We start from the raw sequence: 18,634 nt of genomic DNA, 5'->3' as shown, positions 1-18,634 counted from the left end.
AGCATTTTTAATTGTATTAACTGAAGCCATTTGGCATGCATCTTTTATATCATTATTTTCTGCTGTGTCCTGTCTAATGATGCTGAAAATTTATGCTAATTTCTCTTTTGCATTTTGTGCAAAAGAACATAGTGCAATAGTGCAATGAACATAATGTGATTCACCAATGTTAGAGAAATTGTGTGGACTGAGAATGCTCTCCTGATTATACAGAGAAAATAAGAAAATAAGACCTATAATCAACAAATTATCTGAATTTAATTTTCTACGCTTGAAAGGATTATATTTACCTACTTTACTTTTTGTAAAGACCTACTGCTCTGATAGTAGGAAAAATATAATCATGCAGAGCTTTAATTATTTATAACAGGGGTGTCCAAACTTGGGAACTTTAAGACTTGTGGACTTCAACTCCCAGAATTCCCCAGCCAGCCAATTCTGGGAGTTGAAGTCCACAAGTCTTAAAGTTCCCAAGTTTGGACACTCCTGATTTATAATAAAGCAAGTGCAAGTATGAGTACATAAAATGACAAGAGTTTTTTGAAATAATTGAGATCCAGTTATAAAGTAATATAAGTCTTCTTGAAAACCATGGAAGTTCCAGTGGCTACATGGACACAATCCATGGTGCTTTCTTGGTACTATCTTCTTCCAGGGTGTGTTTTTAAACAATCCTAGGTTAGTCTGAAACCTGAAATTTTCTTAGTAACTACTAAGCAAATCTATCACCTAGACTCAGTTAGGTGCTACTATCTGCTCAGATACCTCAGTTTAGAATCATTTTCAATCCCAGCAGGAATTACAGCAAGATATTCATCTTATGTTTCTTCCCTCAGAAGATGTATGGAACTAATTTGAGTTTGGATTCTCTATTATATATATTTACACTTTAACTGTTAAGATATAGATGAATAGTAACCAAAATGTATAACTGATTTGAATTTTGAATGTTTGTGGTGTAGGCATTTTTATACTGTAATTTTTAAGTTGTTGATGAATAATTTTTGAAATTCAGAATTCACATGTAAGCCCCAAATTTGTTTTTTTTTTTAAAAAAATGGACTGTAATTCAATCAACCTCTTTTTGTGACAACACTGAAATTGAAAAATAATTAAGAAAATGTATTGAAAAATACAGTGAAGAGTATCTAAGATATGGAGACATGAATCAATCTAACTCAAATTAATATAAAATTAATTTTATAGAAAGAACAATCACATTCATATCACTTTTCATTATTATATTTCACCAGTAATTTTTAAACATTTTGCACAAATAACTTTTTTGTTCTTGTTCTTTATTCCATTATTTTTCACAATTTGTTTTGATCATTTGTATCATGCTCATTTGATGTGTGAATTGTACATTGGTTTTGGTATTTGCACTCATTTGGGGACTTAAATTTCTCCATCCATAGAAGCAAGCAATCTGTTTTCTTAACAGTCCACTGTAGTCCCCTCTTTTTTACTTTTGAAAGTTATCTCATTCTAAGTCATGCAGGAATAAAATGCAATCCCTCAAAAACCAAGTCCCCAGCTTGCCCTAAACAATTTTCCACAACATTAGGGGGGGGAAATGGCGGCTGTCCAGAGCAATTTCAAAAGCTTTCCAATATGAAGGATGAATGAATGGGGAGAAATTGAAACATCCTCTTATTCACAATTACATTCTTTTGTAGTGTATTTTATTTTTTAAATTTATTCCAGAAGGGGGGGGGGGGCAAACCTAATTTCTCTCACTGGAAGCCATCACCTAATCTAACTAAATTTGTTTATTTTTAGCAGCAGCATAACCAACCAAGAGGAGGATCCAGCTAAATTATCTAACTAATAAAAGTGACTTTATGGAATATGAAGAAGAGACACTTGACATTACTTAAATAAAGGAATTTATTTCTTTTTCCTAAAAAAAATCCCAAAACAAAACTGAAAAACAAAACAGTGGTTTGATCTAGATACAGCAGCACTGCAATATTATCAGACATGTACAAGATTTCAAGCAGTCAGAAAACACAGAAGCCGTAGATGTTGGTAACAACCTCAAATTAAAAATGGTTTTCATTCAACAATTAAAAAAAACCCACCTCCCTGAATATTAAAACCAAATAAACAAAATCCTTTGGATACTAGAATTATTATCATGATTATTTTACAATATCAACAGCCACTAATTTTTCTATTTGAGAACATTTGTTTCCACTTATTATAAATGTATAGTTCGTTAAGTTATGAAAAAATGTTATGAGAAGCAAAGTTTATTTTATTTATTTAGCAGACTACAATATGACAAGTGCTTTAAAATATTTACTTCTGAATGTTTTTTAATTGAACCAATGAAGTAGTGTGCAAATGTTAATTTTTAAAAAAGTTTAGTGTTAAGTATATTACTAATACATATCTCACTATTTTAATCAAGAGTCTGCTATGGTAGTCTATAACTGAATTTGTGAACATACTTAAAACTCAGAAATGCAACTCTGAACTAATATCAACTACCTCTTTTTTTTTTAGAGTTTTAAAAAATAATAACCACGAATCCCCTTAGCATTGCAAATTATGGCACAAACAGAAATAAAAATAAATAAGCTTTGTTTTGGTCCTCAGCATATGGCACCTGTGTCACAAACATGAAGAATAATTGTCGCAATGTTCAGGCATGGAGTATCACCCTGTTTTAGATACATCTGAATGATGCAGTTTTGACATTTTTATAAGATGTTCCATTCTGGCAAAGTCAAACTGCATGTGAAATCAGGTTGTAAGCTGAGTCTGGTTTGTATGTGCAAAAGAGGAAGAGGAGGAGGAGAAGGAGGAGGAGAACTCCACAGCAAGCACCCAAGAATCTAAAAATATTGCTCTCCCAACATACCCTTATTTGGTAAAAAATAAAGAATCTGGGACTTTTTTTGATTGTAGAATGTATGACATTCTTTGAATATATTGTGCTTCACCAGAGTGTCCCAGTGGGGAGGGCGAACTACTCATAATCTTGTTGAATAGGGAAGAAGAGCACATAGGCTGCATTAAGAATATCCAAAGTTCATCCCCAGCATATCTATTTTAAAAAAGCCAAGTAGCAGCTAGTAGTAAATAGGCAGATGGAGCTTAACTATCAAACAAATGTTCTGGTTTTATAAAAAGTAGAATTCCTTCCCTTCAAACAGATTAATTTTCCTAGAGAGTGACCAATCCAAACATCAATTGCACATAGAGAGGATGAGGATGGATAATTCAGAATGATGCACCTATTAGTATTTCTGGATGAGGGTTTATGGAATTAGAACGCAGATGGGTTAATTTTCTATTCCTTTCGTCGTGTACTTATTGATCTTAATATTAATATCTGACTTCCTATTTTTTTATACGCTCTATTACAATACAAAGGGTACTATTATACTCTTAGTACTATTGTACCCTCACAGGATTTGTGAAATGAAAATCTAGATTGTTAGATAGTATTAAAGATAACTTATTGAGGTTCCTCAGTCAGATAATAAAATTGCCTAAAATAATGACTGCCCAAATGACAGCTTGACCTCACAGAATTTCATATTTTTTTACTCTCTATATCTTGACTACCAAGGGGGTAAAAAATAAATAATTGCAGAATAATTCACTTCATTCATAGACAAATAAGTAATTCAAAAAGTAGCTCATGTTCCACGATTCTTATAAATTATTTCCATGTAGATGTATGAACATTTGTAATGCTTACGAGTTCCAGTTTAAAGGTCTTATAGCATCCCACAAGCTATTTTGAATGAATGAATGAATGAACACACACACACACACACCACACACACACAAATCAACACATGTCCTATACAAGCTAAGTTGTGTTTTATTGCTGTAATGTAACTGTTATTGTTAATAAGTTGCAATAGTGAAGAATAGTGAAGAAAAACACTGAAAGAAAATTCAGTTTCTGGATGTCTTTTTAAAAAAAGACTCAGACAGGCCCCCTACCTCAAGTTCAATCTTCTTTCCACCACTTAACTTAATTTTGCTGAGGCTGCCAGAATTGTGTTGAGCTTTTGCCTATTACTATCTGGAACTCCATTCCAATTAAATTGGCCTAGGGAAAGAGAAGACCATTATCATAATGAAAAGGAAATGCAGAAGGAAGTGGAGCTGTAGGAGAAAAAAAGGCTGTGATGTGATATGCATTTTGACAGAAGCAGATGAAAGGCAGAAATACCAGCGTTAATGGATAAAACGCCTGCCTTCAGTGGATGACATCGTAAATACTCTTTACTGAGAGGGCTCACCATCTTTCTTTTTCATGGATCACCCAAAATTAAAATTGCTTCCGCTTGCGTGGAAGGAAGATGAGCTGCTCTCAAGAACGTAGGGAGCAAAGTTTTATCTCTTCCTGTATAGAACCCACAATTCTAAGACAAGTGCTTTCTTTTGTAGGTAGATTGCCTAGATCTTCACTTCAGATTAATGCAGCCCATATTGTTAACTGACATCCATCCTTGCATCAGTTAATTATATTTGTGTATCAGCCTAACAGAGAAATCTGGGGCTGCCATTCCACTCAGAAAGTTACACATGCAAAAAGCAAGTATGGCATTGTACTTAGCCATTATCCTTTTTATTCAGAATGCATGAGATACCAGAGAATGAATGCGTGCATGTGTAAATACAAAGAGAAGCACACATTTATGTACACTTTCAAAAGCTGGAAATCCAGAATTACAGAACAGCTGAATTTCCATGAACTGGTGTTGTGAAAATGAAGCATTTATGCCCTTGACTTGGGTCTCAATAGGTGCTTGATCTTCCTCTCTTTTCATCTGATTTAGATGAAGTTTATAGTTTATATCAGTGGTCCTCAATCTTTTTGGTGTCAGGGACTTGGTTGGGGGGGGGTGTTCCACCGACCAGAGGTATGTGATTTTGCATGCTGCCTGGATCTCACACATGTGCAAATGGGGCTTCACTTGCTGGCGTGGCCTGGTTCCTGGTGGTCTGTGGACCAGTGACGGTCCACAGCCCATGGCTTGGGGACTCCTTGTTTAGATTATTGATTGAGGTTGACCACAAAAATGATTACGGCAGAAGAATCAAATGTTTTTAATGTCTCAGGATGCAAATGCAAGTGGCTTTTTAGTCTAAAGCTCAACCCTTTCTTTTTATTGACATGATCTTGGTTGTCATTGATGTGAAATATTTTATATAGATATAGAAGACTGTGCTACATGTTGAAATACCTCGGAGGAAGAACCCAACATGTTTCATACCAAACACACATTTTTTTGAAAAGTCTGTTTATCCTGTAAAAATATGTTAAGAAACCAAAACCTCGGAAACAGGCTCCTATCTTTGAAATACTATCACCAGCAGAAAGCAAGCATATTACAATCCACAATATTTCATAATATTTGTTTAAACATAGCCTGTTTACTGGGGAAGGATCCATGTCTCTCTGATTTAAAAAGAGAAATAGACATTTCAAATCGATTCAGATATCAAGTGAGACAAATCTCTTTCAAAACGATTGAGTATTCGAAATACTTAAAATTACTGAGCATTTGAAATTCCATCCTCCTCGACTAAGAAAGAAGAGACATTAAATCATCTGAAATCCCACCTTTTAAAATTGGTGTAGGATACTACTGGTTGTGGTATTCTGGATGTAGATGGTGAGCTTTCACTGGTATTTATGTAACCTCCATTTTCTGCAGTTTAAAGCTCTTAAACTTTCCTTAAATTAATGTGATGAAAGGTTAGGTTGTCACTTCTTTCTATCATACTGAAAACTACTATTTAAAAAAAGAGATTATTTATGAATTAAGTCCAAACAAGAAATAGTCTCTTCCTCCTTCATAAATAAATGTCCAAAGTTTGACACCCCCCCCCCCCAATCAGAGAAAGATAATCCATGCAATTTAGTCATACCTTAGAACCAGAAAGTGGCTAAGATGTTTGAAGAACCTCTAACTATTACATCTTTTTTCACATTCCTGGTATCTCAAAAGTTCTTGGAACAATAGAAAGTGGACAGATTAAAAAAAATACATACAGAAGGTCCCATTAAGAGTTCAGCTTCCTGGTATTCAACTCCCTTCATTGCTGCCATATCATAAATGGAAGCTAGAGCACAAGAAGCTACATCCACGAGAGCAGGAGTATTGGGAAGCACCAGCTGGCATACAGACTACACCAATTGCACCAATTACACTCTTGTTCTGGGATGCAGCGAATACACTTTCAAACAGGACTCAGGAATCAAATGGGCATCTCTGCAAATCCAATGTGCATTCAGGAGCCATTTCTCCATGAACTGTGCAAGCCCACTTAAAGATGAAACCAAGAGATAATGTAATGAAGAGCAATCTTATTGTCTTCTTGAAGGGAGCTGCCAAGGTTGGACTTCACGTGTGCTCACTCTTTTTTCTAGCAATAGTTATAGAATTTCAGCCCAGGTGAGAAAAAGCGATGGGAGATTTTAAACAGGATTTGATTTTTCAGCAACAAATATAAGAGCTACAAAAAAGTGCAAATAGCAACAATGGTCCCATGATGTCCTGAACATCAGACATAGCCTTTTAGCCTCTCTAGAGAGAGCAAACTTTGTAGGTCTAAGTTGATTAGATACAAGGCTTTTAACAAAACAGAGGGTAGGGAAGACACTAGTCTGCAGTGTTGCCGTTAACAAAAAACACAAAAGTGAAGTTAGTTATAAAAAAAGTATCAACTGAAGCAATAGGAAAAAGGAACATATGTACAATTTTCTATATATACAAAACAAAAAACAACCCATCTCATTTTGAGATTGGAAGTATTGATCACTTTTTCTTTAAAAAAAAACACTAAAAAGTCTTAAAACACATGGCTTTACAAGCTGCTGCTCAGAAAATATACAACCCCAAGTTTGACTTTCATTTAAATACAAATGTACAAAATGTAAACTGAGACAATAGAGAAATTTACAAAACCTTTCCTTTAAAAATAATAAGGACAAAGTTCAGTTCTAGTTAGGATGCAATTTTAAATACGTGCAAGTTGTCAGCTTCCAATTTCTATTGCGGTATTGTACAATGTTGAGCCATAAGGTCTCAAGTTCCACCCCCCAAAACAGACCTGAGAGTAAATATCTTCATAAAATGGGAAGCTTCCCTAGAAGGAACAGACAGGAGGGGGTTAGAAACCTTCCGTGGTTAGAAACTGTTGATCTTCTAGCTCGATGATGGGTGCTCTTCTCATCCTTGGTGCTTGATCCTCTACCAGTGGAAGGATGTAATATCCATAAGCCAGGAAAAGCTAACTGCTCCCAGTAGAGTTTGAACTGACGTGATTGGAATTGATGTGATGATTTAAATTGGTCTTTGAGTTTGGAGAGCTCTTAGAATTGTTCTGATGCTGGAGAAATTTTTTAAAAAAGGAAGAAAGATGTGAAAAAAGTTAGTTTTTCCAAATCATTCTAGATGTATTTGCCTGCAATTTCCAGAAAATATAACTATTTGCCTATGATGCTCTGTATTACATCTGTCCATTTGATTGATATAAAGTGTGGCATAAAAAAAGGGGATATCACATTCTTTTAACTGCATGTCCATTTACCCTCCTACCCTCAACTCTCCTTAAGCCACTGGGTTCTGAGGAGACTTTTGTTTGGGCCAGGACTCTTGAGCTACTACAGTTTTACTATCTGGTAGAATGCAAAGCACCAGCCTCTAATATCTTCTTTATATACAAGAATGCTTTTAAATCTCCTATATACTAAACCTGATTGGCATTCATAGAATCTGCAAATGGTGGCCATTTGCAAACCTGCAAAGTCTGCCTATTTGTCCTAGCGCTGTGGCACTAGACAAGTTTCTTAATGTGTCTTCTAGTACCTGTATGTTTTACACAGTGGTGAAATTCAATTTTTTTTTTACTACCGGTTCTGTGGGCATGGCTTGGTGGATGTGGTAGGGGAAGGATACTGTAAATTCCCATTCCCACCCCACTCTGGGGCCAGCCAGAGGTGGTATTTGCCGGTTCTCCGAACTATTCAAAATTTCCGCTACCGGTTCTCCAGAACCTGTCAAAAAGTGTTGAATTTCACCCCTGGTTTTATGATGAGCCATGTCTACCTTGTTAGTCAATTATGAATAGATAACGCCTTATCCTTCCAAATGTTTTACAAACACACTGCCTTGAGTTCCAACTATGTCTTTCAGTTCAAGTGGGATTTCTTATACCATGCTCAGGCAATGAGTTTCATTTTTTGGTCAACAGTAATTATATATCAGGACCTAAGGCCTGAAGAAAAGGTGATGTTTTAGTTTCTAAACTCTCTTTCACTGCAAACTTGCCCCAATCCATCATGAGTAGCTGCAAGTCAACATGATCTGAGGACACCAGCCTGGCAAAAGCTTGTTTTCATCCATCACTAGACTATAATGATAAATGCCATATGCCATGACACGATTTAGACATTTTGGAATATAGATAAAGATTATTGAGTATTTATTTAATAAAATGTATGCATTATGAAATGTTTAGAAACTCTTACATGACGTTTAAATATTCGATGTAGCAATCCTTTCTTCGGTGGTTCTGGAGGATAGTTTTTGTTAAGGTCTGGTGAGATAGTACCATTTGGTCCAAATAAGTTTAGTTCTTTAAAACATTCTGTTTCTATCATCTAGCAAGATGAAAGAGAAAAATTATTTATTGGAACCTACAATGAAAACCAGGGAAAACTCTAGCTGTATTATATAGAATTCATCATTTATAAAGACTCAACAGAATACACCTAGATAGGAGGAAGGTTGCCTGCTCATTGGAAGATAATCAGTTTTCAAGTCACTGTAAGTACAGAGGCAACCTGTAGATAGGATCTTGCCAGACTGAGCATTCTGCATCTATAAAATATTCCATAAACAATTAGAAATGGACTGTCTTTGCTCTCTTTTTTTCACATGTGACATCTGGACTGAATTGCCTCTTATGTCTTTGGAATGTGTCATCTACCTCCTGGGAATCCAACTCTTACTACATTCCATCACATCAGGTGACCTTTGGTCAGTCACTCTCTCAACCTACCTTACTTGTTGTGGGGGGAAATATGAGAAAGGAGCATTATGTGCCATGATCTAGGCTGAGGATTCAGATTTTGAACCTAAAAAAGCTGCTCCACATGAGCCTGTGGAATGTCAGCTTGTTTAGACACCAAGCCCAGAGTCACATGAGGCTGATCAAAAACAGGCATCACATGGACATTGGAGCAGCCAGGTGATGATGATATAAAGTCACTGAGTTTCTGCTCCAGGAACGTAGAAAGGAGAGCAGAACAATATTCTATGAGACTCCTTGCCAAGTAAAGGAGTAAATCACTTGATTAGTAACAATTAACTACAGCTTAATTTAAGAGGCAGCCCTGACCCTTTGTTGAAAATAACCATTGGATTTATGGTTCTTGTGCAAATGTTCCAATGAATCTTGTTGTATAAGAAACCATCAACTTCTCACTTCTGGACTGGTTGATAATCCTGACTTGCCACTTGGAATCTTTTATTATTTATTTATTATTTATTATTTATTATTTATTTATTTATTTATTTATTTATTTATTTATTTATTTATTTATTTATTTATTTATTTATTATTTATTTATTTATTTATTTATTTATTTATTTATTTATTTATTTATTTATTTATTATTTCGATTTATCAGTCGCCCCCTCTCCGCAAAGGGACTCGGGGCGACGTACAATTAAATCAAAATACAAGTGTGGCATGGAGGAGGTAACACCAATATTTAACAGTCAAGTTCAAATAAGTAACAATAAATTAAAACAATTAAAATAGTTAAAAACCCCAAAATTTACGTATAAAATATTAAAATATTAAAATTGCCAGGGAGGTTAGAAAGTTCTAGTTAAGCCAGGCCGGCTAGTTGGAACAGGTGGGTCTTGAGTTTCGTGCGGAAGGAGCGGAGATCGGTCATTGTCCTGATGTCTGGGGGGAGGTCATTCCAAAGGGCTGGGCCCATCACAGAGAAGGCCCTATTCCTGGGCGCCGCCCTCTGACACTGCCTGGTGGACGGCACCCGGAGGAGTCCCTCTCTGTGAGAGCGAATTGGTCACAGGGATGTATGGGGCAGAATGCGATCCCGCAGATAGCTAGGTCCTGTGCCATGGAGCGCTTTGAAGATGGTAACTAACACCTTGAAGGGCACCCGGTAGACCACAGGGAGCCAGTGCAGCTCGCGCAGGAGAGGTGTTATATGGGAGAACCTCGTTCTCCCCATGATTGCCCGCGCGGCCGCATTCTGGACCAGTTGCAGTCTCCGGGTGCATCTCAAGGGGAGCCCCATGTAGAGAGCGTTACAGTAGTCCAGGCGAGACGTCACCAGCGCGTGAGTGATTGTGCGAAGGGCATCCCGGTCCAATAGGGGGCGCAATTGGCGCACCAGGCGAACCTGGTGGAACGCCACCCTCGCCACTGCTGCCACATGGTCATCCATAGACAGCCGGGCGTTGAGGAGGACGCCCAAATTGCGCGCCCGCTCCACGGGGGCCAGTTGCTCGCCCCCAATGGCCAGCGATGGAATGCACTGGTTGAACCGGGGGGCCGGTAGCCACAGCCACTCCGTCTTGGAGGGGTTGAGTCTGAGTCTGTTGTCTCCCATCCAGACACGTACGGCTTCCAAACACCGGGACATCACTTCGACGGCCTCGTTGGGGTGGTTTGGGGTGGAAATGTACAGCTGTGTATCATCAGCGTACAGATGGTATCCCACCCCAAAACCACGGATGATCTCGCCCAGCAGCTTCATATATGTGTTGAACAGGAGAGGTGAGAGGACCGACCCCTGCGGCACCCCACAAGTGAGCGGCCTCAGGGTCGACCTCTGCTCCCCTGCCAACACACATTGCGTCCGGTCGGAGAGGTAGGAGTGGAACCACCGCAACACAGTGCCCCCTACCCCCAAACCCCCCAGCCAGCGCAGTAGGATACCATGGTCGATGGTATCAAAAGCTGCTGAGAGATCTAATAGGACCAGGATAGAGGAGCAACCCCTATCTCTGGCCCTCCAGAGATCATCCACCAACGCGACCAAGGCCGTCTCCGTGCTATGCCCTGGCCGGAAGCCGGACTGGCGCGGGTCTAAATACTCAGATTCTTCCAGGTGACGTGGGAACTGCTGAGCCACCACACTCTCTACAACCTTCGTTAAAAAAGGAAGGTTGGAGACAGGACGATAATTTGCTAGCTCCATCGGGTCCAGGAAAGGCTTCTTGAGCAAGGGCCTCACAACCGCCTCTTTCAAGGCGGCTGGCAGGAACCCCTCACTCAATGAAGCGTTCACAAGTCCCAATAGCCAGCCTCGTGTGACCTCCCAGGATGCCAGCACAAGCCAGGAGGGACACGGGTCCAATAAACATGTGGTGGCTCGCAGTCGCCCACGCAACCTGTCCAAATCCTCGGTGGCAACAGAGTCAAACTCCTCCCAGCATGGTCTCTCAAGACTCGCCTCGGACGTCCCCCCTGGAACACTGAAGGGGGCCCATTCCCTCCGGATTTGAGCGATTTTATCCTGCAGATATTCCCCAAATTCCTCTGCCCTGCCCTGCAAAGGGGGCTCCCGCTGCCTCTGTGACAAGAGGGAACGGGTCACCCGAAACAGGGCGGCAGGGCGGTTCTCTGCGGACGCAATAAGAGTGGCACAATATCGACGTTTGGCCTTGGGCTGAAATTGGACTATTCTTCTGTGTGCTGCTATTAAAAAGCCAATCATTTGGACAAGTATTTGTGTGCTTTGCTATTATTATTTTTTGACCTTGAGTATACTGAACATGAACTGTGTGAGTCAGTACTGAAATCAGAAGCAGGACACGATATGAATTTGAGCTTCTGAACCACATATAAGATATAAATCTAACATAAATGATTACAATAACATACAGTATAACCAATAAATCCTTTTTAAAAAGCAACTTAGAATGTCCTGAAACTTTCTCTAAATTTTGGACATCCTTCTCTACTGTCTTATCATTCCAGTCCAATTGCTACTTTCTTCAGTTTGCTCTGTCTGATACAAACCTTACATGTCCAAAATATTTCTTTATTAAGAGTAGCAAAAATGGTGAATCTACAAGTGACTTGCACAACATATTGGACGCAGCAAAACTAAACTAAATATTAGTTGGTCTTAATACCAATTAACTATCTCTTGCACATGAAAGCAATAATGTCTTTCATTACAGAAAGTTATTCTTAGCTTTTTTATCATCAGGTAATTGTAGTCCTGTACGCAAAAAGACGATGTTTGAAATTTTAGAATTGCACATTTCGAAAGAATCACTTTCTGTCTCTTTAATAAAACACAACTGGTGGCACATCCTTTCAAAGTGCTTAGTTAAACATTAAAGCAACATATTTTTTTATTTTAAAATGCTGCAGAATACATCCAATTTGAAGAAATAAGGTATTTAGAATATTTCAAGTATATGCTTGACATTTATGAAATTCTAAAAGGCTGATAGAAAAGTATTTAGGGAAGCATGAGTAAATATATAGTTACCTCATTTTGCCATGGGATAGATACAGAGCCTGTAGAAAACTTGGAATAGAAATCGTCATCTGTTTGGTCCAGGTTCACTCCCTTGACAGTAGAAAACTGCTCAATGTCCAACACATCTTTGCAGTATACTGCTCTTGGCTGCCCCAGCACAAAAAGAAAGAGTAAGAGTCAGATAGCACCAACATGTGGATGGTACTATTTGAGGTCACTCAGAACATTACTTGCTTTGGGCAAACAGAAATACAGAAAATCCATGCTCATGGGTCAAGTGATTTGTCCAATACAGTCTATGTCCCCCAGACCTATTGCTCTTCCTTGCATCTCTTGCTGCTCTTCCACCCACCTTGCTCAGCACTTGTATCCACTGCCTTCCTGCCCTTGCACTGACTTTCATCTACTGCCACTACCCTTCATACACTCCATCTTTCCAAGTCTATCCAATCCTTCTAAGCCTATTCAGTTTCTCCAAGCTACTCATGCTAGTTTTGCCAGAGAAAGAGGAAGAGGAAGAGGAGGAGGAGGAGGAGGAGGAGGAGGAGGAAGAAGAAGAAGAAGAAGAAGAAGAAGAAGAAGAAGAAGAAGAAGAAGAAGAAGAAGAAGAAGAAGAAGAAGAAGAAGAAGAAGAAGAAGAAGAAGAAGCAGAAGCACTGGGCTGCAACATCCATAAAAATAGCTTTGGGGATATCTATGAACTCTATGGGCTTTTTTTTGAAAATACAGATAACCTTGAAGCTGATGCTTTGCACTATGCTAGCTTCCACAGTAATTTTGTTTTAAATTAAAAGAATATTTAATTTTTGATTTAAAAAGGAAGGTATGAAGTTTGACTAGTATCAATTGAGGTGTCTGAACATTACGGACCACTAACAAGTAGTAAGTTAACAACTGACGTAACTTTTGAATAGATGAGGGCAGAAACCATCTGAAGAGAACAAGATGTGTAAGGCTGCCTATAGGGGCTTCATTCAAAACACTGTTATGAAATTTCAATCAGTGATGGAGTCAAAATTATTAGACAAGGACATCCAAAGTCAAGATACGACCCTAACTCAAGGAAGATAGATTTCAACCATCATAAGTACAGATTCAACAGCTTCTCAAGGATGATAGACTTCAACCATTAAAAATACAGATTCAAGCGGTAGGTCATATATATTCTCAAGTTCTACTTCAGCTCTGTAGTTCTTTTTTAAGCCTCACTTACATCAGGGACGAAAGGGGGCTCCAGCATTCCTCTTTGGAGACGTTTGAAATTCATGCTCTTGAAAAATGGGTGGCTTTTTACTTCAGCTGCACCATCCTGACATCCTAACCTCTGTTTCACATCTTTGCTCAGTAGCTGAAAAGATGGCAAGACAATTATCAGAAAATATTTGTTGAATCCTATTGCATGTAGTAGAGAAACCCAAACATTCTCCTCTATATCCTAATGTGAGTAATACTGATAAAAAATCATTTGCCATTCATACTTTACCACTTAATAAAAACAAAGCTAAATATGTGACAGTCCAGCATGCTTAGATGGGGTGCGGTGGCTCAGTGGCTAAGATGCTGAGCTTGTCGATCAGAAAGTTCGGCAGTTCAGCGGTTCGAATCCCTAGCATTGCGTAATGGAGTAAGCTCCCGTTACCTATCCCAGCTTCTGCCAACCTAGCAGTTCGAAAGCACGTAAAAATGCAAATAGAAAATAGGGACACCTTTGGTGGGAAGGTAACAGCGTTTCCGTGTGCCTTCGGCATTTAGTTATGCCGGCCACATGACCACGGAGATTCTTTGCAAAGCACGGTCTCTTCGGCTTTGTAACGGAGATGAGCACCGCCTCCTAGAGTCGGGAACGACTAGCACATATTTGCGAGGGGAACCTTTACCTTTATCTCATGTTTGAAATGTAGGTATTGTTATCTTTGGCATTTTGCCCATGAGATGAAAGTATTAAGTAACACAATATATAACATAAAAAAAGTAAGTGAAATTTGTGACAAAGTGAAAATGGTTTTCCTTTTGGAATTGGCAAAGCTGTAGCAAATCACTTTGTGGGTCATCTTATAATGAGGGCACTGCTAGCGAGTCCTGTTGAGAAACTCCTGGTGGGTTCTGATTAGATATTATGCAGACAATAATTATACTAAGCTGCATTCTCCAAATCCAATTAGAGTTATTGTTAAGGGATCTGTGATGGTATTACAATTCATAATTAATTAATTTGATATTATTGATATTATTCTAGTGTACTTTATTTCTTCTAGATTCCCCCCCCCCCAGTACTTCTCTTTTAAAAATTGCAATAACGTCTTAAAAACCTTTTGATTACAGGTGAAACTCAAAAAATTAGAATATCGTGCAAAAGTTCATTTATTTCAGTAATGCAACTTAAAAGGTGAAACTAATATATGAGATAGACTCATTACATGCAAAGCAAGATATTTCAAGCCGTGATTTGTCATAATTGTGATGATTATGGCTTACAGCTCATGAAAACCCCAAATCCACCATCTCAGAAAATTAGAATATTACAATGCAATCAATAATGCATTGAAGTTGGATGTTCCCAAAGTGCTGTATCCAAGCACATTAATAGAAAGTTATGTGGAACGGAAAAGTGTGGAAGAAAAAGGTGCACAAGCAGCAGGGATGACCGTAGCCTGGAGAGGATTGTCAGGAAAAGGCACTTTCAAAAGTGTTGGGGACTTTCACAAGGTGTGGGCTGAGGCTGGAGTCAGTGCATCAAGAGCCACCACACACAGACTTGATGCATTGACTCCAGCCTCAGTCCACACCTTGTGAAAGTCCCCAACACTTTTGAAAGTGCCTTTTCCTGACAATCCTCTCCAGGCTACGGTCATCCCTGCTGCTTGTGCATTCTTCCACACTTTTCCGTTCACATTGATTCTATTAATGTGCTTGGATACAGCACTTTGGGAACATCCAACTTCTTTTGCAATTACCTTTTGAGGCTTTCCCTCCTTTTGGAGGGTGTCAATGATGGTTTTCTGCACAACTGTCAGGTAAGCAGTCTTTCCCATGATTGTGATTCCTACTGAACCAGACTGAGATACCATTTAAATTTTAAAGGCTCAGGAACCCTTTGCAGGTGTTATGGCTTAATTAGCTGATTAGAGTGGGACACTTTGAGCCTAGAATATTTCATCAATATTCTAATTTTCTGAGATTGTGGATTTGGGGGTTTTCATGAGCTATAAGCCATAATCATCACAATTATGACAAATCACAGCTTGAACTATCTTGCTTTGCATGTAATGAGTATCTCATATATGCGTTTCACCTTTTAAGTTGCATTACTGAAATAAATGAACTTTTGCACGATATTCTAATTTTTTTTTAACAATTCATTTGTTTATTTGCTTGTTTGTTCATTCACTAGCCTCATTTACAAATAAATTTCCTTTCAAATTCTGAGAGATCAAAACAACCCAGATGAATTTTAGCTCGCAAACATAATTCAATAACTTCAGCTAGTCCTCGACTTACAACAATTAGCTTATTTTTTTTATTAAAAGAGTTTTGTACAAACAAATTTTCCCCCTTTTCACCCCCCCCTCCACACAATATAAATCTCATACAAATGCTATACCCCCCCAACCCCCCCGCAAAAATTCACATTCAAATATTATACCAAACACTTTACCCCCTCCCCTCCCCCCATCTTAAAATAGATTACTCATAACCCCTCTCCTCCCAACAAAAACTATATAAATTACTCTTAAATTAATAATAACACATTGATCATTTTCTAAGCTAATTTAACATCTATAACTCTTAATATAAATTTCTCCTAGCCTAACAATGTTTCATTAGTCCCATCTTCTAATTTATTCATACATATATATTGCCCCACCCTCCACCCTAACCCTCCCCCACCTCCCACACAAACCCACCCCCCTGACTTCCGCTGTATACCACTCTAACAATTCCAAACATCCCATATACTATTTACTCTGATCATCTATCGGTCTAAACATTCTTACCTAAAGGCTAGATAATAACTCCTAGTCTGGTATTTATTCTGTATATAATCAATCCATTTTGCCCATTCCTGTGTGTAATCCTCCTGTTTCTGAGCTTTTAAGAAAGCTGAAATTTTTGCCATTTCAGCGAACCCCGCCACCTTCTGAATCCATTGATCAATTGTCGGCAAAAAATCTTTTTTCCAATGTTGCGCAATCAACAACCTAGCTGCTGTAACCATATACAAGGCCAATTTTGTTTCCCCTTTGGTAAAATCCTTAACTATACCCAATAAAAACATTTGTGGAGTGAATTGTATTCTTTTCTTAAATACATTCTGCATAACCCACCATATTTTTATCCAAAAAGCTTTAACCTTGTTACAAGTCCACCATACATGAAAAAAGGTAGCATCTAGACACCCGCATCTCCAACATTTTGGTTGAACATTTGGGTACATGCATGATAATTTTTTAGGATCTAAATACCATCTGTAAAACATTTTATAAAAATTCTCCCTTAAATTCTGTGACTGTGTAAATTTAACATTCTGAACCCATATTTTTTCCCACGTTTCCAACATAACCACTTCACCAAAATTCTGAGCCCATTTAATCATACAATCCTTAACCAATTCACTTTCTGAGTCTCTTTCTAACAGTACATTATATATTCTTTTAACTTGTTTTGGACCAGTCTCTTTTATCTGCTTAATCAGTTCCACTTCTTTATCCATAAAGCCGACCCTACGATCTTCTTCCCATCTCTTCTGAAGCTGTATGTAATGTAACCAATTTAAAGTAATTCCTTCTTCCAACAGCTGTTCCAAAGTTTTTAACTTCCATTCGCCCCCATCAGCAATAAGCACATCTTTATATAAACAACCCCCGAGTGACTTAATATTCATAATCCCCATGGTGTCTGCAAGATCCAACCAAAGCGGTATTTTATAATCCCAATTGGGCCGGTGCTTCTTCCATATTCTCATCAAGGCACTACGGAGAACATGGTTGTTGAACACTGTCTTCATAAAAAAGATATGCATGCCATCCCAGAACAAAATCATGGCCTTCTATATTGAGCAATTCCATTTTTGTTTTCCCGAACCAATCTGCTACATGCGTTAATACCGCAGCTTCATAATATTGAATATTCTAATTTTTTGAGTTTCACCTGTATAATATTGAAAGCAGTGTTACAATGTCATGTCACAGTCCCTGTCCTTTTGGAGCAGGTATACAATGTTGAGACACAAATGTGTGTGCTTGTAACACAATACTGTGATGATGCTTTCTTCAGTTTGACCCCCATTTCACCCCCAATCCCCAGTAGACATTGCTAACTGACACTATTATCTTGTCTAGCCTTGAATATTAATTCATGCTGTAACGTAAACTATATATAATGTTATGATGAATATTCATTGTACAATGTGTCTATGAATATATTAAACAACCAAGGCAATATCCTTGCCTAAATGTTGAAATTCACAAAGCTTTCTGCTAATTTTCATCTATTACTGCCATCATATGCTGCTTTTATTGCAGTTGGCAACTTTCTATATTTGCAAAAAAGTTCCATTATTCAAGCATTTCCATTTTATCATACTTGACTTACTTTCTTACATTTCTAAGTGACCTTCAGAAAAGCAGTACATACTATGCGACTGTACTTATCAAATTTTGTTTGATAATTTCATGCTACTTCTGGCATCATTTTAATCAGAATTCTAACAAGCACCCCTCTGGTAAACTGAACAAATTTATCCTATGCGTTGTTTTCCAAATCTAGCCTTGTTATCTTTCATTTTGTATAAGGGAACCATAATGTGTTCTTCCACTTGTCAGACACAGATGCAATCTTTACACAAGTGCTAAATAAATCACACTGTACTTCATTGGAAACCATACCCAATTTCTGCTACTACATTATCTATATTTGTTTTTAAAGCTTTATGATTTATTTTTCAGCATTTCGTTCTTGGACACTAACATTTTTTTTTTTTCATTTTTCATTTATTCATTTCTGTCCCAGCCTCTGAAATCGTTCTTCTAGCATTCTCTCTCTCTTCAATTTCATCACCCTGCCCCCAATTCTTCACTTGTCTTTTTTCATGTTTTCATCCATTAATGATTTAAACCA

The 18,634-nt window shown here is 38.0% G+C and overlaps 1 protein-coding gene across 2 annotated transcripts in view; it reads right to left on the bottom strand.

The window, feature by feature from the left end:
- Positions 1–1,232: 1,232 nt before the first annotated feature.
- The window catches only part of GRK5 (G protein-coupled receptor kinase 5), a 175,751-nt gene continuing 158,349 nt past the window's right edge, over positions 1,233–18,634 (bottom strand). For both annotated transcript variants that reach the window (XM_081955663.1, XM_081955662.1), the window contains 4 exons: positions 13,731–13,865; positions 12,527–12,664; positions 8,510–8,641; positions 1,233–7,368 (listed from right to left, as the gene is read on the bottom strand). In XM_081955663.1, coding sequence (XP_081811789.1) covers positions 7,270–7,368; positions 8,510–8,641; positions 12,527–12,664; positions 13,731–13,865 — 504 coding nt within the window. In that variant the 3' untranslated portion in view covers positions 1,233–7,269. The remainder of the gene's footprint in view (positions 7,369–8,509; positions 8,642–12,526; positions 12,665–13,730; positions 13,866–18,634) is intronic.

This window comes from Natrix helvetica, assembly GCF_964273705.1.
Source record: "Natrix helvetica genome assembly, chromosome: 5".
Taxonomy (NCBI): domain Eukaryota; kingdom Metazoa; phylum Chordata; class Lepidosauria; order Squamata; family Natricidae; genus Natrix; species Natrix helvetica.
This window is presented reverse-complemented; position numbering and strand designations above follow the sequence as displayed.